We start from the raw sequence: 21748 nt of genomic DNA on the forward strand, positions 1-21748 counted from the left end.
GCTACAGCACTGCCTAAACTCTGCTACATCGGGCAATTGTGATTACAGGGGTTCGGTTATGAGACTGTCTGAGCAGCTTCTGTGTTACAAAATGCTGAACGGATGTTGCTGAAATGTGCCAAAGTTCTCCCCCATCAGAGGCAGAACAACACATTCCCTGTAGTACTTACTGAAACTCTACACCCGATATAGTCTTCTTGCCCACAAACAGCCTGCATGTTCTGTAGTCTCCTGATCTTCTATGAGACTCCATTTTCTTCAGCTTTCACACAGTACAGCTTCATCCTATATAGCTCCGCCTATAAAATAGCGTGTAGCTCCACCTACTGCCTAGCATGATCCTATCTGAGAATGGCTCAAGGACCTGTGATGACGTCATCACAGGTCCTTTAGTGTTGTGTGAACCTAAATTCCTTCACTGCGGTCGTGTAGTGACGTAATTTACCGGGATAAAAAGTAGCCGTTGTTTTAATCGGGGTTCCTATCTATGTATGTGGCAAATTTCATGCAAATCTGTTCAGCCGTTTCTGCGTGATTGAGGAACAAACATCCAAACTCACAAACATCCAAACACAATATTAGTAGGATCGATCTATCTATAATATACTGAGATTACAAGGGATATCACATACAATTTAGATTTTACAACTGAGTCTGGGAAAAAAAATGTTGAATAGAATATTCTGCAGATTTTAACCCCTTTCCGCCAATGGCATTTTTTCATTTTCGTTTTGGACTCCCCTCCTTCCAAACCCCATAACTTTTTTTATTTCTCTGCTCCCAGAGCCATATGAGGTCTGAATGTTTGCGGGACAATTTTTTCTTCATGAAGCTACCATTATTTATTCTATACAATGTACTGGGAAGCTGGAAAAAAATTCAGAATGGGGGGGATTTGAAGAAAAACTGCATTTGTGCGATTTTCTTATGGGCTTTGTTTTTACAGCGTTCACTGTGCAGCCAAAATGTCACATATATTCTGTTTCATTACGATTCTGGATTTATATTGTTTCATTTACATTTTAACCCCTTAACAAAAATCCAAAACTGTGCCAATTTTTTCTTCTTCTAAAATTCACCATATTCTGACACCCGTAACTTTTTTTTATACTTCCGTGTAAAGGAATGCATAGGGCGTCTTTTTTTGCAGGGCCAGGTGTACTTTTTAGTTCTACCATTTGGGGGAATTGCCATTTTTTTTCTTTTTTTAAATTTTTTTTTTTGCATTTATTAGACCCCCTAGTGGTCTTGAACCCCAAGGGGTCTGATCACTAATGCAATGCATTACAATGCTAATGCATTTCAATACATTGCAAAAAATTGTTTTTTAAAAGAAAATCACTGTAGACCGGCCGGAGGGCCTTTACAAGGCTCCCGGCTGTCATGCCAACGTGACGTTGGCCCTGGAGCATGCTCCAGGTGCCAGCAATCACCGGCAAAATGTTGCCGTTGGGAAAATGGCGCCTCAGTCAGCTTTGACCGAGGTGCTGGAGGGGTTTATGCCTCCGATCGGTGCGGGCACCAACTGGAGGCATTAGCGCTGGGTGTCTACTGTATACTCAAGCAAAAAAGAGAAGGTAAGTATGACACCTAATATGTATGTAAAAAAAATTTTTTATTTCCCACATATTATTTAAATACATTAAATCATATTTTATTAAATTACATACCGTATTTAAAAATTTGGACATAGAAGGAAAAATCTACATATACAAAGAAAACTGGGTCGAGTGACGTGCAAAGATGGAAAACTGTCCCTATAGAGTCCTTTTATCTCACATAACAACAAATATACAATGTTGAAGGTGTACAAATCAGCCCAATGCTGAGTATCAACCAACATGTATTATGCACACACTACAAGTATTCAGTATTTAGTAACCACTTCTATAGTAAACACACAGCATGGGACTCTCACTAGGTGGGGATGTAATTACCCATACCATAAATAGCCTTGTAAGTCAATGACATTACAGCTTACCCATTCTGGAGATGTAGATAGACTCTATCAGGGACAAGCACTCACTCCGCAGTGGCCCCCCAAAAATTGTTTTTACATACCGTATATACTCGAGTATAAGCCGAGTTTTTCAGCACAGTTTTTGTGCTGAAAAAGTGCTCCTCGGCTTATATTCGGGTCATTACGGTAATTTTCTGCTAGCAGGCCAGGATAGCAGACTCCGCTCCCCCCCACCGCTCCATCACACGCCGGGTGACGTAGCCACGTAAACTCAGGCCCGCACCCGGCATGTCTGCTTCCTGCCCTGCTAGCAGAAGTACCGTAAGTACTTCTGCAGATTTTAATGTACAGCATCGCCGCGCTCCTGGCAGGAGCGTGGCGATGCTGTGGGCCCCGGCACCCGCCGCGGTGTCTGGATGCCGGGTCGGGATGCCGGGCTGTAAACGTAATGGCGCCGCTCTGCAGAGCGGTCGCCATAGAAATCAGCACCTCCGCTGTATTGCTTACAGCAGAGATGCTGAAGCTTATGCCTGCGATCTCTGATTGTAGGCATAAGCTTCGGCATCTCCGCTGTAAGCGTTACAGCGGAGGTGCCTTTCGGAGATGTCCTCCCCCCTCCTAGTTCAAAATTAGCCCCCGGGGCCGGTGCCCACCGGCCCCATACCTTTAAAGTTGCAGGCCGGCTCCTGCGCAGCGAGCTCGCAGTAGCCGACCTGTTCCGACGACAGCCGGGAGCCTAATGAAGGCTCCCAGGCCTGTCATCGCTATATTACTATTACGGCTGGTCTATGACCAGCCGCAATAGTAATGTAGAGAATCTCCCATAGACGGAAATACACTTGTATTGCCGTCTATGGAACTTGCAATCAAATGACTGCAGGTTCAAGTCCCCCAAGGGGGCTAACAAAAAGTTTAAAAAAAATATAATAAAAAATAAAATAAATAAAAGTTCACAGCGGGTTCACACCAGCACCTGATCTCAGTTATGCAGGTTTCCGTTTTCTGTCAGCAGAAGACAGAAACTGACATTCAGTGTCTGGGTGAGCCGTCTTCTGCTGCCCATGGCGAAACCGTTTTGTTTTTTGTTTTTTACTGGACACAAAGTCCTGCATGTCCGACTAAAAAAAAAAAAAAAAAAAATGGTTTCAATGCGGAGAGCAGAAGACGCTCACCGGCGGACACTTTTCAAACCCATGAATGTTTCTCGGGCAGGAAACGGAAACCTGCATAACTGAGATTGGGCGCTGGTGTGAACCTGCCCTCAAAGTAGAAAATGACTGTGAAACACAAACACATTAGGTATCCCTGTGTCTGACAGTGCCCGGTCTACTGAATATAGGTAATCTGCAGTGCTTCTATTCCGTCGAGAAGGGGTTAATAGGAGCACTGCAGATCCCCTATATTCAGCCAGGCTGAATTCCAAGTGGGGGTAAAAAACCCAGTCCTCAAGCTCAGGGAAGGGGCAGACAGACAACCAAAACACCCCCTCCCCTTTCCCAGCACTTACTGCACCCAAGAACTCGGCCATTTTAATTTTTGAAATTTTCCAGTAGCTGCTGCATTTCCCCCTAGGCTTATACTCGAGCCAATAAGTTTTCCCAGTTTTTTGTGGTAAAATTAGGGGGGTCGGCTTATATTCGGGTCGGCTTATACTCGAGTATATACGGTACATATTAGGTGTCATACTTACCTTCTCTTTTTTGCTTGTTGATACTTTGTATATGGTAAGGACATTAATCATTTAGGGCCTTGCAGAGTTGATAGGGGACCTATGCATTCCCTTATACATTTTCGGTTGCTTATTTATGTGTTCTGCTTTTTGTTTGTCTACTGTATACTGTGCGCCCTCATATGCCAACCTGTTCCTGGGGCTGTGGGAAAGACATATTTTTTTGGTGGAGCCAGTTTATTTAGTTGAGCACGTTTTATTTTGGTGGTGGTTAGTCTGCCAGTTAGCAACATTATTATGGTTACCTTCTCTTCCTTTTGTATTAACACTATAATATATACTTCTACTATATATATATATATATATATATATATATATATACACACACACACACACACACTTATTACCCATTAGTGTTATACCCTTAGTCATGTGGGGTCAGGTATTTTCTGGTTCTGAACTATTGTGTCTCCCCCAGTATATGTATATTCTGTTATATGTTTGTATGTTATGTTTTTTATCTTTGGTAATCAATAAAATTTGTTAAGTTTTATTACATTTTTTTGTGTGTAAAGACTCTTTTGGGTTATTGATTATGCTGTTAAACACAGTGTGATATGTTGTTGTTTGGTATTTTGGGTGTCTACTGTGTAAAACAGTAGACACCCGGCAGCTATGGCGGCCGCCCGACTCGGGCGGCTGCCATAGTTAAACACCCGGCGTCCGCTGTACTATTACGGCGGATGTCGGGAAGGGGTTAAAATCTACAGCATGTTGTATCCTGCTACTCTTTTTTTTTTTTTTCAAAACATGCTCTCACATCCATGGTGAATTTTTCTACTGCATGTGACTGGGGGGTTTTGAACCTCATTCATGTTCATTATATTGTATTCTATGCCAATTTGCCAAGCAGAATCAGCAAGAAATTGGGCAGTCACTTTGCAAACTGGCCACCAGGTTGCCGTCTCCTGTCAAGTTTCTCTCGGCAGAAGACGGAAACCTGAAAGTGGAGACCGGGCGCAGGTGTGAACCCGCCCTCAGTTAACTTAAATGGGGTGTGATATTCTGAACTTTTATCCCCTATCAGAAGATTGCTTTGGATCTGAATGCTGGGTCCACCAACGATTAGAAGAATAGGGAATTGAAAGTATCCCTTGCCTCCTCACCTAATCCATGCTGTCCCAGCAGCCCCATAGCAGTGAATCAAGCACCTGTCATGGCAAACGGATTAGCACTCTATTCACAAGCAGGAGGCATAAGGGACCTTCAGTGCCCTGTTTTCCTGAATGCTTCGGGACCTAGGGGTTGGACTCGCAGCATCCCTCTTTAATCCTCTTGGTTCTCTAATAAACCTATTTAAAAAGAGGCTACCACCACTCGCAAACATAATCAACTGTCACCACAGTATTACAGAGCACATTACAGTGATAAACATCATGCCTTTGTTATGTAGATCACTTTTGTAGATTTGGAGAAAAACAACTTTGAAAGTTTATGTAATTGAGGCAGTTGGTGACCTTGGGACAGACCTTCAGCTCCCTGGAGCAAGTTAAAGGGGATCTATCAGCAAAATCATGCTGATAGAGTCCCACATATGCGTGAATAGCCTTTAAATGTTATATTAAACTACCCCCCAGTTTTAAAATAAAACCCTAAAAAAGAATGTTATCTACTTACGGATCGTGCACGCTGGGCGGGCATTCAGGGTGCGCCGTCTTCTTCATCCCCGCCTCTTCATCCTCCGACGTCCTCCGGTCCCGTCCTCCTCCAGCGCTCGCGAGCGGACACCGATATAAAAGAATGGCCTGGGCGCCTGCGCAGTAGCCGTAGTAGCAGCCGCATGCTACTGCGCATGCGCCCAGGCCATTTTTTTAATATCAGTGTCAGTTCGCGAGCGCCGGAGGAAGACGGGACCGAAGGACATCGGAGGAAGAAGAGGCGTGGATGAAGATGAAGACACACCCTGAATGCCCGCCCACAGTGCACAATGCGTAAGTAGATAAAATTCACGCATATGTGGGGCTCTATCAGCATGATTTCGCTGATAGAGCCCCTTTAAGGGCATATTTTTGTAGGTACTTTTAATTGGTACCATTCTACCATACATGCAACTTTTTTATCACTTCAACTCCATTTTTGGAGGTGAAATAATAAAAACACATTATTTTAGGTTTTTACAGGAAAACTAATAATAATAATTATTATTATTCATAATTAGGTACTTTTACATGAGAAAAGGGGAAGTTTGTTTATTTTATTTTTTTATATTAAACATAAATTTTTTTGTTGTACTAGGTGGGGACTAAGCTGTGTGATATCAATCATATAACACTAATGTACCGCAGTATATTATGAGCTGGCAGCCAAATGATCAGTCCCTAATACTGGTTGAATGACTGAGCAGCAAGGTAGGAGACCATTGACAGTGTCAAAAACAACTACAGCATAATTAAATGGTTAAAATACAGGATTAAAGTTATTTCAGACTGTGGGTGTGTGACTGTGTAAAAGCTGAATTTTACAGCTGACAAGCACTGCTAATGGCCCCCGCTCAACTCCTGAGATGGCCTCATAATAATGTAATAATACAGTACAGCATGGTGCAATAACCTGCTGCTTACCATGATGTACTCATACATTGTGGTATAGGAAGCAGAAAATAAACAGAGGGGCATTCACAGAAACCTATACAGATAAGAGACCAACAAAGTAATTCACAAAGCTGCCATGTCAGTTATAGTTATAGAAAGTTATGAAAATCAGGCACATGGGGTTCTATTGTGTATGAACAAATATTTATTAATGAAAGAAAACATACCACAAAGTGTATGAGACAGCTGAGTTTTCCCAGTTCGGAATTCTACATAAATATGTAAACGAGAGAAAAAAAAAATTGAGTAGCACTGGTGACTATGAATGGTACAATTTGTACAAATCACAAATTATGTTTCTGTAGAACTTATTTTGAGGGAAACTTAGAAATGTGTTTATTGGATAATAAGAACTTTACCTCCAAACGTCTCTGTTATTGCCATGCTTTCAATACCCCCTCCTAATAGTTTGCTGAAAGAAAACATAGAGGTCAGACATGACTGCACTCCGTCAAAACTAGGTAACTCTAAGATCCCACATTGTGGAAAAGCTGCTTATTCTGTAGAAAATTTTTGTGTTTATTTTGAGCCTGGAGTGGATTGACAAGAAAGTATAAGTGCTTCCTTTATATTTCCAATTCCTTTTGTAGCCAATACTGGGTTTGGCTCAAAAAGCTGCTGCTAAATCTGCAACAAAAAAGCAGCTTTCCTGCAACAAGTGGCTCTAGAGTCTAGACTAAGATTGATTTCCAAACAAATGTATTTTTTGGCATTCTTAACAGCAGTTTTTACTGTGAATAAAGACAGCTTAATAAATAACATTACACACAGTTTTTTTCCCCTCTTTGACTGGGGCACCAAATGGCATGAACTACGCAGTTTGCCTGCTGCAGAAGCACTGTGGGAAAAAGAAAGCAGTGCAGGAAAAACCGCCATGGATTGTTGCTGCAGTTTTTCCTGCAGCGCTTGTTTGCTGTAGGATTACAGTAAACTAAAAGCTGAAATACTATCTTGTTTGGGGCAGAGGAGAGCAGAGAAGGCTGCTGCTGCTGCTGTTGAAGACTCATCAGCCTTCCCTGCTCTCACCTCCCCCTGTTTACACATATCACACAGTGTTCAGGGAACATCTGGTGCTCCGTGGTGGTTAATTAGCATATCCATAAAAGCGGGTTAATTCAAAGATGGCTGAGAGGTTAATGATTAAATGGTATCTCTGGAATAGCTTTTCTCAAGGCTATGCAAATATATGCTTAGTAAAAAATCACTAGAACCAATTATAGAATCCCTTTAAAAATGCCATTACATTGTAAACAGGAGCAGATCAAGGGTACCATGGGCCCTAGGCTGTTCAGAAAGCATGCCCACCCCATTCACGACAAAAATTCCTGTGACAGAATAATGATCCATAAAGGCTCTCCAAGCAACATAATGTCCCATTGTGGCCCCTTCACACAATATAATGCCACATAGTGACCCCTCCTCACAATTTAGTGTCCCACAGTAGCCCCTACACAAAGTATAATGTGCAATAGTGGCACATACATAGGGTTGATTGAACTGTTTCCAATTGCAAATTTTCCGTCAAACACAAAAAATTTTTGTGAACTACTATTATACTCTGGGGTCTCTTCAGACCCCATAGTAAAATAATCAAAGACCCAGGGGAGGTGAGTAAATATAACAGTGTTGCTCACTTTCCCTGATCTATGGTAAGTCCTCTTTGGGCCCTTTCTAGCCTCCTGAATATTGTCATGGATGGCTGAGGCCTGTGATTGGTCCTCAGTAGTCACTTGGGTCATGTGATTGCTGAGACCCAATCAACTGCTGACACAGTTGACTACAAAGTTGGATTATAATGGGGATAAATGTGCAAAATACTTGCTACTGTGCCCACTTGCAGTTTAAGGCTCCAGTCAACCACATATTTCACCCCGATTATAATCCGCCCATGACTGTAAACATTACAGCACAACTTAAATCCATACAATCTGCCAGTGTAATGTACAGTATGCAACACCGTTCACTGACTTTTAGTTGCCAATGAGCCACATCAGTGACATGGCTATAGCATGGAAAGCCTTTTGATACAATATATACTGTAAGGAAGAGGGACATGTGCAAAATATTCTCTTTTAAAAATACATGAACTCAAACCCTCCTTTATAACTTCAGCGTTAAACATAGAAGCCCATAAAACCCTTTAAGTCACTTATTAATTACTCAAGTTCCTGGCTTCCAGTAGATATATGAAACACCATCTTCCTCTTCATGCTGTATTCAAAGGCAGTGAGAAAACCAGGTTCCTAAATAAAGGATAAAAGAATATTATGGCAAATTTTCTTACAGTTGGTATTTATTATTTCTAAATGTAGACATTGACACTAAGCAACACAATGAGGTAAACAAGTTAGGGCTCGTTCACATCTGCGCCCGGGTCTCCATTATGCAGGTTTCCGTTTCCTGCACAAAACAGAGGCAGGAGACGGAAACCTGCCGACATGTTTCAAGCCCATTCATTTGAATGGGTTTGAAAGATGTCTGGCCTTGAGCGGTGGTGAGCATTTTATACTCTCCGCTGCGAAACCGTTTTTTTTTTAAATCGGACATGCAGTACTCTGTGTCCGGTTTTAAAAAACCAGTTTCGCAGCGGAGAGCATAAAACGCTCACTGCTGCTCACGGCCGGACCCGCTCTGACAGCTTTCCGTCTTCTGCATGCAGAAGACGGAAAGTGAGAACGGAGACCCGAACGCTAGTGTGAACCTAGTGTTAAGGCTTAGAATTGAGCGAGTACTGTTCGGATCAGCCGATCCGAGCAGCACGCACGCATTGAAATCAATGCACGCAGCCGGCACGCGGGGGGTTAAGCGGCCAGCTGCCGTCAAACCGGAAGCACCAGGTGCTTCCATTCATTTCAATGCGTGCGTGCTGTTCGGATCGGCTGATCCGAACAGTACTCGCTCAACTCTATTAAGGGTCAGTTCACACGTGAAAACCGCCTAGCTTATTTGTGCGAGGTAAAAAACCTCGAGGAGTTTTTTTGACGCTGTTTTTTGCATTCCACGCGGTTTTTGACTGGGTTTTTGACGCGGTTTTCGCTAGCGGTTTTTGCTAGGGTTTTTTTTTCCTATATGTGCTATAGAAACTGCAGGCGAAAACCGCGCGGTTTTGTGTGCAAAAAACCGTGCGGTTTTTTACCGCGTGGTTTTCGCCTCCCATTCACTTCTATGCAATTCTTCAGGCGTTTTCCGCCTGAAGAAAGGTCATGTCGCTTCTTCAGGCGGAAAACGCTAGGAGGAAAAAAAAAGCTAGTGGTCTACATAGACCACCATGTTAAAGGAGAGGTTTTTGAAGCGAATTCCGCTGTCAAAAACCTCCCCTTTGCCCACGTGTGAACTAGCCCTAAGGCTGTATTTTGTTTTGCTCATTGCCTGAAGTCAAGGTTTATTTATGTTCTTGTTTGTTTTCTAAATAAACCGGTTTGCTGTATTTTGTGTCTCTGTCTTGACTGTTTGGGTCTGCACTACTGCTTCTAATGAGCTACATTCCCCACCATAGGTATCATTGATAAGCTGCAATTTGCAAAAACATCATAGTTTTTTTCTGCAATGTGTGGATGGGATTAGCAAAAAAACCTTTTCAGGAAATGTAAAATACAGTGTTTTTTAATGCCATGTTTCCGCTACGGTTTTGCATAGTGGGGACCCGGCCCTAGTTAGGCTTTTATTGTAATCTCATCAAACACCACATAGGTATAAACTTTCAGTACATATGTCCAATTTCAAGTATCAAGTGCCAGATTTTAATACTCTATGCACATATTAGAACCAACTATCGTTTATAACTTTTCATCAAACATAAATACACAAATATACTGTACATGTCAAGTTCCTAAACATAAATACACTGATATATAGAAGGGAAGTATAGTCTACCCTACTCCAATGTCAAATGATACATTGGTCCTTTGTCAATGGAACAATGTCAAATAATTCAGGCATATGTAAAAAAAAAATAACCATAATGGTCAAATGGGTTGAGCAGCATTTCTTCACATTAGAGCCTCACTATTTGTTTTCCATGGAAAACTGCAAATGGTGTCCCTCAGCACGAGTACAGACTCCAAAGTTGTTCTTAATAAAACTTAGCTTTTATTATTTTTTAGCATACAGCTGGTTAAAACTACATTAGTGGCGGTGGGGTCAGTAGACCAAAGCCTACGTGTTTCGGAGCATTGGCTTCTTATTCATGGCATAAAAACCACCTACATGCGCACCAATATAAAGGATAAAAACACTGACTGCCCGACCCTTCCCGACTGACAGGAAGGTCATTAAGTTAATGATATGCATACAGGTGGGAAGACAGCAAAACCATAATTCAGTGTATTCAAAATCACTGCAACATTAATTAATAAATAAATAAATAAATATACACAGTAATCTGAACATGATATGTCAGACCAAAATATGAAATTATATGTATTAAATACCTATCTCCAGTATTTGAAGCTGGTAGCTTGGAAAATAAATAGTTAATCAAATCCATAAATAAATAAATAGTGTCTACTAAAAACATTTATCAAACAACTACACGATTATAAAGGCTGACATCCTATGTCTATATATTTAACATCAATATGAAAAAGGCTTGCTGGGAAAAAACAGGGGGGTGAGGATATGATATAAAACATTCCGGTGCAATCCATATAATAAAGCTTAGGGCACTAATTTCCCTCAACAAAGATGGCGTTTGTGGGAATGCACGCATGCGTGCTGGATACATATCTTTCAGTATGAAGAGCATGCATGCGTACCAATGTGCTTTTAACCCAAGAGGGGAAAAAAAAAAAAAAAACACAAGAAAAAAAAATAAAATAAAAAAAGCACTCACCGTTTCAAGACTACGGGGCATGTAAGTGTTTTTTGTCTCATTTTTGATTGCAAGCACTGCATTTATATTTTTTTGGGCTGTTTGTCCTTGTTTTGTATTTGTTTTCCACTTCGGTCTATAACTGGTGGTACTTATCCAGTTCTGTAAAGCTATATAACTGTTACCGACTCAAAATGCACTAATGTCAATTACATGCTACTAACCTCTGTTGGTAGTACCAGTATTGCCCCAGTAACATATAAAAAGTATATCTGGGTACTTACTCATTAGACTCTTATGAAATTATGAATAACTTGAATAGGTGGAGGTGGTGAAAGGTCCTCTTTAAGGTGACATGTTGTGGGCACAGTATTCATATACAGATAGTTAAAGGGTTGCATATTTTTGCTGGAAAACAGCAGTTTTACCATTCAACATTCAGCATTTCAATGGCTATTCCCATAGGATACGCTACCTGATAGATGTGCATCTATCTTGCGAAGAGAACCTCCTCTATTCCTGAAATTTTATGGAAATGGGCTGCGCATGCTTGTATCTTTCAATTTATTTCCACACAGATAATGAAAGGCAGCCCTGAATACAGAATATCTGTCCTTTACAATTGCTAACTCATACATCATTGCGATAATTTTGTGGCACTCAGTAAATATCATTGGGAGGCAATAATGGGTGACCTGGACAGAAAACTACTGGGAGATTTTAACACTCTACACCCAAGTACTGTATTTCCTCGCTACCCAGATCTACAGTGAAGGAAATAATTATTTGATCCCTTGCAGATTTTGTTAGTTTGCCCACTGACAAAGACATGAACAGTCTATAATTTTAAGGGTAGATTAATTTTAACAGTGAAAGAATATCAAAAATAAAATCCAGAAAATCACATTGTATACATTTTACAAATGTATTTACATTTTGCAGAGAGAAATAATTTTTGTTTTTCCCTCCCCACATTCCAAGAGCCATAACTTTTTAATTTTTCAGTTCACAGACTCACATCATGACTTATTGTTTGTGAAACAAATTGTACTTTGTAATGGCACCATTGCTGTGCAATGTACTGGGAAGCCAGAAAAAAATATCTGAATGAGGTGGAACTGGAGAAAAACCAAATAAACACCAATTTCATATGGGTTTAATTTTTACAGTGTTCACTATGTGGTAAAAATTACATGGTAATTGGTGATACCAAATTTATATAGTTGCAAATACTATATAAATTTGGTATCACCAATTACCATGTAATTTTTACCCAAATGGTATCAGTAAAAACGTCATCTTGTCTCGCATAAAAAGAAGCCATATCCAGCTCCATACATGTATATATGAAAAAGTTACAGGTGTCACAACATGGTGACACAAAATTTTATTTTCTGTTTTGCAAAGTTTTTCACTTTTTAAAAGGTATCACAACATTGCGCGTAATACATTGAAAGCATAGGGAAAAAAGCCTCCCATTGATTTCAATAGGGAGCGCACGCATGTCGGCTCCCATTCAAGTCAATGTGAGATGCTTTTTACGCGCTCATTCTGAACGTATTTTTACGATCAGAATGAGCGCAGCGTTACATCGTGTGAAGGCTCCCTAACTCTGACCAGATAAGATGTACAGGAATTAAAGGGGCTCTATCACTAGGAATATGAATAAAAACGGACTTATTCAGACACCACTGAGGCAATCTCCATACTATAGGTAAGTGTGGAATAGACTTTCTAAAGCCTATGCAAGCATGTGTTTAGATAAAAATGACTTTTCCCAGTGATAGAGCCCCTTTAAAAAAAAATCAGTTTATGAATTCCACATAATGGACTGTTTCACATAGGCTCTCCACTTGGGGAGACAGAAACTTCGGTCACGAACTACTATAGTACCCAATATATCTTTGGTTGTCTCCACTTTAAGGAACTTTGTGCACAGACAGACGTGGGTTGTGCTGCCACATCACCACACAGAATGATGTATTCCCATCTCCAATTCAACTATTTGTCTCCTCTGGCAATCTAGTTTCTCACCAGTACATGCAGTACATGGTCACTGACATGGAATGGTACTTCTTTAAGCTTGTGGTTGACCAACAGAGTTTGGGGACTGAACCACTTGTTAACCAGATTGTATATCTCTTGTACTTACAGCCAATGCTCGCTCACAGGGCCGGCGTCAGCGCACGGCACAGTCGGGCAAGTGCTGGGGCCCACAGAGCCTCTGGGGCCCCCCGGCACTTGCCTGTCACGATTTCAGCTCATCGGCGTCCGTCCGCCGATGAGCTGGAATACATACGCGATTAAAGCAGGAGCTGTGAGTTCAGCTCCTACTTTAAAGCTCCGGCCCGGCTTGCGTGTGTAGGCGCGATGACGTCATCACGTCTACACACGCAAGCCGGGCCGCAGCTAAGCAGGAGCTGAACTCACAGCTCCTGCTTTAATCGCGTATGTGACTGGAGAGAGGAGCGTTGGGGGATCGATGGAAGGTGAGTGATGGAAGGTGAGTGTAAGTGTTTGTTTTGTATTAAATATAAAGGTGGAACATAATGAAGGGGGCCCATGAAACTGGGGGGCAAATGAAGGGGAGGGGGGGAACGGCATGACACTGGAGAACATGAAGGTGGTGGGGAGAGAACGGCATGAAACTGGGGACAAAGATGGAGGGGGCCCAATGAAACTGGGGGCAAATGAAGGGGAGGGGGGAACGGCATGACACTGGGGCAGATGAAGGGGGTGGGGAGAGAACAGCATGACACTGGGGCAGAGACGGGGGACATGAAACTGTGGGCAGATGAAGGGGGAGAACGTGATGAAACTGGGGACAGAGATGGAGGGGGGGACATGAAACTGGGGGCAGAGGAAGGGTGTATATGAAACTGGGGGAGAGATGGAGGGGGGCCATATAATTTACGGGTGACTGTAGGAGGATTGTACTGTGTGGGAGCACATGATAAATGAATGAGAATGGGTGGAATCAACAAAAGTGGGTGGAGCCAAATTTGCCGCGGCGCGCAGAGCACGCCGCACATTTTGCTCCTCTTTCTTCTCTTTAAAAATTGGGAGGTATGGCGGTGACGCCACACTCCTGCATGACGTCACTCGCTTCATCTGCGACGCACAGTGTCTCGACTCCCCCGCCTCCTTTACAAGGGGGCCCACTGAGGCTCTGTCGCCCAAGGGCCCATAAAAACCTGGAGCCGGCCCTGCTCGCTCATTCAGATCTACGGTGTCCTTTGGATGCTCACACGTGGGCATCATCATGTCTATGGGCATGTTTCATTTACCCAAACATTAGCTTAAACAAGGAGGCATCATCATGTCTATGGGGCATGTCTATGGGGCATCTTCTATTTTGTTTGAACATTAAGAGTACCCAGTAGTAGCATGCACCTTGTTGATTCTCCCACACTTACTCATCTATGTAAATCAATTACCCTTCCTTCTTTTTTTCCTACAAGGTGCACATCAGCCGCAACAAAGTACAATATATTTGCTCACAGGCCCTATTCCCTTGGGTTGGTAGGGAGAACAGTTGTCTTCTTTGTTTAATATAGTTTGAACAGTTCCCCAAATCACCTGCCACTTGAAGCAGGCCCCTGGTCCAAAAGGAGCTGTGAGGGACAGCAATAAGGTAGTATGAAATGTTTTCACAGGCCCTGTGCCATTGCCTTGGCTGTCTGGTCCTTGGTGGGTACTGCTGAAGCAAACTACATAAAATGATCAATAATGGTCAAGACACATTAGTAGCTTTGCAGAGACTGTCCCACAGAAATGCAGTCCACTCAAACCAGCTGAAACAGGGTCATCGAACAAACTGGCATTACTAAGACCCACAATTCTGGTAGATCCTGCAGGCCAGCAGTAAGGTTTGCTAAAAATCCAGATAAAAAATACAGATGATAGTACCTCTGCAATCAAGCAAAAGTTCTCAGTTTAGTGTCCCTTCTTTTCATTCATCCATCTCGCAAAATTATGAACTTTCTCAGTGGGCAGGAACACCTACCATTTAAACTCCAGCTCTGTTTCCATCTGCTTAAAATCTCCACTGATAAGCTGTTCACAACATACAGAGAATTTAGGAGGAAGGGGCAAATGTGATTCCTGTGTATTGGTTGAACTGAGACACTGCAGCTTAGCTCCCATTTGGGTGATTGGGAGCTCATCTCTAAATACCACAATCTAGCCACTACACCGAGAACAGAGCTGTGTGCTTCCTGCTCCATTCCTGTGGAGCGATGAAAGTGCTGGGTGTTGAACACCCACCAATCTGATTTTGATGATAATACCTAAAATAGGCCATCAATATTTTTGACCCGAAAAACCTCTTTACCTACAATCATCAGCCGTTTTAGCATCTGATAAATAGGGAGTGTAGCAGCAACCAAAACAGGTAGCTCTATTCTATGTGTAGTGGCTGAATAAATTCAATGCAGCTGTAAGGGTTAAAATAAACTTGCTCTTTTATTAAGAGACAAAGTCAGTTGGACAGCAAAACCACAAGTCTCAGACTGCACGTTAGCAGTTAGACTCATTCTGCTGATCTATAGATAGCTGCATGCCAGTGGTTAGACATAGTCTGTTATCATTCTAAAAAACTGTAGATACGGGAAGTTGTGGTGTAAGTGACCGTTGATGCTCAGTGCCGTGGTATATGTAACATTTTGTGCTTATCTAGGATGTTCTGCTAACTGTCACATAAGTTGGCAGATGTTCAGTTGAAGATATATATATATGTATGTGACAATATATGCTACGTGCTACCGGATCCATGAGACCATATTTAGATGTCGGGTCATGTGACCTGTATGCATTTGTGCTTCCTTTATAAACCTGTGCTGCTGAACAATAAAGTGTGGCACTTGAATAACTGACAGCTGTGTCTGTTGTGTGTGTCACCCGAGCGCTCGTAACTTCCTCTTTTTGCAATGAGAACTATGACAAACATAACCCAGGGGGGTCTTGAGCCCCCCCAACAGAACCTGGCAGCCCAAACGTGGGGTATCGATGATCGTTTGATATGCAGCCGATAGTGTACTGATCCACTTACCAACCGATTTGGAGGCGGGCCCGGAGGACCTCAGATGAATAAAACAGCGCTGTAAAAGGTAAGCTTTTATCTTACCAAATAATTAATCTGAGTTCCTACGTGTCCCGGATCCTGTGTGTTGATAAGTGAGGTGAGTTCTTGCATGTCTTAATAATCGAATCGATGCCAATTATATAGTGCGGAAGAACCGAGAGGGTATGTTTGCTGTAGTTGTATAGGGAGACCTTGTACATTTTCTTCGGTTTATTTAAGTTTGATTCTGTTCACCATTTATATCTGTTATAAAGTGTATAAGGCGGCACAGAAGGGAAAGTTATTCTCCATCTTTAATCCCTAGAGTAGAAGTACTGAGTGATTGAAAAGTCCTTGTTTCACTAAGGACTGAGTAGAATCTGCGCAAGTAAAAGTGCAAAGATTCAGGGGTGTCTCAGTAAAGGGACACTAAGCCAGAGACTTGCACATCAGAGATTAGTTCAAGGATAACAGAGTGACTGTTTGGGAGTTCCCACTAAGAGAAGTCAAAGTGACCCTCTATTGTCTTAATTGCCCTAGAGGAGTGGGAAGCTCACGGCTGATTAGCTACCAGCCAGTATGGGGAAGGGACCCTCTGAGATAGGGTACACCCCATATGAACTAATAGGGATGGGAGAGAGAGAAGAAGTTGCCGCCCAAGTTAAAAAAAAAAAAAAAAATTCTTAAAGAGAGCAGGGGTTCCCAAGACAGGACTGTTTGATAGTAAATTTTGGGACCAATAGAGATTAGATTAAGCAGGACAAATACAGGGATAGAGGGAAACTCGAAAGTATTTTAATTGTGGAAAACAAGGACACTTGGCCAGAGATTGCTGGTGTCCTAAGCAAAGTGATAATAACAAAAGACAGTCTAGAAGCTGCCTGCCTGTCCCTGATCAGGGGTCAGGACTAGAGATGAGCGAACACTAAAATGTTCGAGGTTCGAAATTCGATTCGAACAGCCGCTCAATGTTCGTGTGTTCGAACGGGTTTCGAACCCCATTATAGTCTATGGGGAACAGATACTCGTTAAGGGGGAAACCCAAATCCGTGTCTGGAGGGTCACCAAGTCCACTATGACACCCCAGGAAATGATGCCAACACCTCTGGAATGACACTGGGACAGCAGGGGAAGCATGTCTGGGGGCATCTAACACACCAAAGACCCTCTATTACCCCAACATCACTGCCTAACAACTACACACTTTCCACATTCAAAAAAACCTCTATCAAAGTGGGAAAATACCTGGAAACCTTCTTTACTCCCCAAATGGATGGACACAAACCCCAATTTAAGCTCAACAAACAGTAACAACCACCCCTTTAAATCACGTTCCCCATGACAACCACAAATGGAATAGGCAATGGGAATTCCAAAAGCCCTCACCCTTAACTGTCATTTTGAGTGTGTGTGTGTGTGTGTGTGTGTGTGTGTGTGTGTGTGATGTGGTAAGACCTTCCAAAATTCACTTTTCTAGCCCTTAACATGAGCCCTTCCAAACAAAGTTACATGACCTTAAGCTGAGCTACCAGCAGAGATTGAGGCCCTTGGCATGAGTAGAGCCTTGCACCAGCAGTGTTTTTGGCACTTAGGGTGAGTTGAGCCTTGTACCAGCGTGTGTCCCTTAACATCAGGCGGGCCCTAAGTTCTGCGCTTTGCACAAAAGTTCCACATTAACTAGGCTGAATGGTACAAAGATTAGTAGGCCCGAGAACCAGGAACAGGTCTTGCAATGGCTGTCGGATAACGCTTAAAGCACATTGTCCACCAGCCAGTCAGCCTCTACCTCCTCTTACCCAACAGTCTTGTCCTCCTTCCACCCAAAATTCCCAATCTTCTCAGAACAATAACCCCAACTGTCCCTGCTCCCCAGAGCTGTTCTCCCTTCCTTTGACTGTACCGCAACCTGCCCCTCCATTTCGCGATTCCACGGACCTAACAGACGAGTATCTGTGTCCAGATGCTCAAACACTAGAGTCTCCTCCATTCCATCTCCGGTCGATTTGGTGGCGGATGACCAGCAACCCACCCTCATCGACGACGATGAGACGCAGTTGCTGTCAGGGCAGCCAGTTGACATGCGCATTGTGCAGGAGGAGGAGGCGAGACAGGAGTTGGAAGAGGAGGTGGTGGACGACGAGGACACCGACCCCACCTGGACAAGGCAGATGTCAAGCTGGGAAAGTAGTGTGGATGTTGAGGCAGGTGCAGCACCAAAAAGGGTAGCTAGAGGCAGAGACATGTCCAGAGGCAGAGGTCAGCTGCTTTGCCGAAGCCAGGCCAGACCCGGAATGTCCGAAGATGTTCCCTTTTGTACCCAGCCCAGAAAAACTCCCCCATCGAGGGCACGTTTCTTGAAGGTGTAGAGTTTTTTCAAGGAATGCGCCGAGGACAGATATAGTGTCGTCTACACAATTTGCCTCTCGAAATCGAGTAGGGGCCCTGAGAAGAGCAACCTGTCCACCACTTCAATGCACCGTCATTTGGAATCCAAGCAATGGAATCAGTGGCAGGCAGCAACGGCAGGACAAACGTCGCCCGCCGTTCATGCCACTGCCTCTGCTCACAGTGCTGGCGATGCACTCCAGAGGACGAGCCAGGACATCACTTCATCTGCCTCCGCCACTTTGTTGACTTCTCCCTCATCCTCCCCTGTTTCTGTCTTATCTCCTTCTCCTGCACCATCAAAGGCACCATCAGGCGCTTCTTTACAACAACCCACCATCTCTCAGACATTGGAGCGCCGGCAGAAATACACCGCTAACCACCCACCCACGCAAGCCTAGAACGCCAACATCGCTAAACTGCTGGCCCAGGAGAGGTTGGCGTTCCGGCTTGTTGAAACTCCCGCCTTCCCGGACCTGATGGCAACTGTGGCACCTCACTATGCCGTCCCTAGCCGTCTCAACTTCTCCCGGTGTGGCGTCCCCGCCTTGCACCAGCACGTGTCACTCAACATCAGGTGGGCCCTTAGTTCCGCGCTTTGCTGCAAGGTCCACTTGACCACCGACACTTGGACAAGCGCCTGTGGTCAGGGATGCTGCAGTGCTTATCTTTAATGACAGGCAGGGTGAATGTGGTGGAGTCTGTTCCTCGGGTGCAAACTGGGGTGGCCTATCTCCTCTCCCAGGCCAAAATTCATGGCAGGAGTAGACTGAAACCCTACGACGCTGCAACCTCCACCACAGCTACTAGCGGCAAACGCTAAAACACTGGTGTGGGGAGACGTCAGCAGGCGGTGCTGAAGCTCATCAGCTTGGGGGACAGACAGCACAGTGCCTCCGAGGTCAGGGATGCCATCCTGGCTGAGATGGCATTTTTTTTTCCCTGCTACACCTGGGGCCTGGCATTTTTACGCCTGTGATAATGGCTGGAACCTGGTAGCGGCTCTGGAGCTTGCCAGCCTCCAACACGTTCCATGTTTGGCCCACGTCTAACCTAGTGGTGCAAAGTTTTTTAAAAACATACCCAAATGTACCGAAGCTACTGTTGAAAATGCGGCGCTTGTGCGCCCACTTTTGCAAGTGCACAGGAGTCGCTGCTAGCCTAAAAACACTCTAGCAAGGCCTACATCTGTCCAAACACAGGCTGTTGTCCGTCATTCACACACGCTGAAACCCTACAATACCATATCTTGAGCAGGGTGTGTGAGCTGCACAGACCTTTGATGGAGTTCCATCTACAAAACCCAAGGGTTCCTCAAAGTCAGCAACCAAAGTTTCTGCACCATGAGTTTCCAGGGGTGGCAGAGTTATGGCTAGGGGAAGAGGCATGGATAGGGATGATGTCTAGGGGCAAAAGCAGTGTGGATGTGGAGGCAAGCTAAGCAGGAAAAACTGGGGGTACAAGCTAAGGCATGGACTGGGGTGATGTCTAGGGGCAAAAGCAGTGTGGATGTGGAGGCAAGCTAAGCAGGAAAAACTGGGGGTACAAGCTAAGGCATGGACTGGGGTGATGTCTAGGGGCAAAAGCAGTGTGGATGTGGAGGCAAGCTAAGCAGGAAAAACTGGGGGTACAAGCTAAGGCATGGACTGGGGTGATGTCTAGGGGCAAAAGCAGTGTGGATGTGGAGGCAAGCAAAGCAGGGAAAATGGTGGCTAGAGGCAAAGGGATGTCCATAGGCAGCAAGGGCAAAGATGCAAAACTCTCCCGTTTCAAGAATTTTCCTGACTTGTTTCCCCACAAAACATTCCTGGGAGGAGGGCTGAAACACCACCCTCCTCCTCCTCCGCTGTTAGATTTACCCCAGCTACGAGCTGAAAACGCTGCAACACTGGTGTGGGGAGACGTCAGCAGGCTGGGCTGAAGCTCATCAGCTTGGGAGACGGACAGCACACTGCCTCTGAGGTCAGGGATGCCATCCTGGATGAGATGGCAATTTGTTTATCCCCGCTGCCCCTGGGGCCAGGTTTTTTAGCTTGTTGGAGGGCTCTGGAGCTTGCCAGCCTCCAACACGTTCCATGCCTGGCCCACATGTTCAATGTAGTGGTGCAATGATTTTTAAAAACATACCCCAAATTAGCTGAGCTAAGGGTGAAAGTGCGGCACTTGGACACCCACTTTCCCAAGTCTACAGTACCTGGAGCTAGCCGCAATACACTCCAGCAAGGCCTACATCTGCCTGAAGCACCTACTGTTGTGCGAGGTCACCACACGCTCTAACCCTAGATACCGTATGTTCAGCAGGGTGTGTGAGCAGCAGAGACCTTTGATGGAGTACCAGCTACAAAACCCAAGGGTTCCTCAGAGTCAGCTCCCTCACTTTCTGCACCATGAGTTTCCATGGGTGGCAGACTTATGGCTAGAGGCACAGGCATGGATAGGGGTGATGTGTAGGGGCAAAAGCAGTGTGGATGTGGAGGCAAGCTAAGCAGCAAAAACTGGGGGTACAAGCAGCCGGTGACATCATCACTGACAAGCACAGCTGTCTGTCAGCTGACAGGCTGACTTTCACCAAAATGAACAGACAATGGATAGACTCATCATATACATGTCAGTTACATGACAAATTTAGTGCAATTTGCAAGTCCAAGATGGTTTGGAGATCTGCGGAGAGGAATCTCACCACCTCTTGCGGGTGCCATCATTTGGAAGGCAAGCCCTGGGCTGGGGTGAGAGCAAGCGCAGGATAATCGTCGTTTGGCCTGGCGGCCACTGCCTCTTCCACTGTTGACAGGGCTGGCGCTGCAGTCCAGACCAGGAGCCAGGACACCTCCACATCTGCCTCTGACACTTTGGGGAGTTCACCCTTATCCTCACCTTTTCCTGCCATTTCTCCTTTTGCCCGCGCCATCATGCGCCTCTTCCCAGCAACTCCCCATCTCCCAAGCCTTTCATTTCATGCTAAAGTACAGCGCAACCCACCCACATGCCCAAGGCTTCAACGGCCTCATCTCAAGAAATCTGGCCCAGGAGATGTTGGAATCCCGGCTGGGGGACACTCTGCCCTTTTTGGGCAGAGTGTCTACTGCGCCACCGCACTGTGCCGTCCACACCAGCACTTTCCCCCAAACATGAGGCGGTCCCTAAATTCAGCGCTTAGCCCTAAAGTTCCATGTGACCAGTTACGAATGGACAAGTGCATGCGGACAGGGAC

The 21748-nt window shown here is 44.4% G+C and overlaps 1 protein-coding gene across 1 annotated transcript in view; it reads right to left on the reverse strand.

The window, feature by feature from the left end:
* The window catches only part of DMC1 (DNA meiotic recombinase 1), an 82980-nt gene that overhangs the window by 30841 nt on the left and 30391 nt on the right, over positions 1–21748 (reverse strand). The window contains exons 4-6 of the mRNA XM_075286876.1: positions 8441–8523; positions 6640–6692; positions 6448–6489 (exon numbers count right to left, since the gene is read on the reverse strand). Coding sequence (XP_075142977.1) covers positions 6448–6489; positions 6640–6692; positions 8441–8523 — 178 coding nt within the window. The remainder of the gene's footprint in view (positions 1–6447; positions 6490–6639; positions 6693–8440; positions 8524–21748) is intronic.

The sequence above is a fragment of the Leptodactylus fuscus genome, chromosome 9 (assembly GCF_031893055.1).
Source record: "Leptodactylus fuscus isolate aLepFus1 chromosome 9, aLepFus1.hap2, whole genome shotgun sequence".
NCBI classification, from domain to species: Eukaryota; Metazoa; Chordata; class Amphibia; order Anura; family Leptodactylidae; genus Leptodactylus; species Leptodactylus fuscus.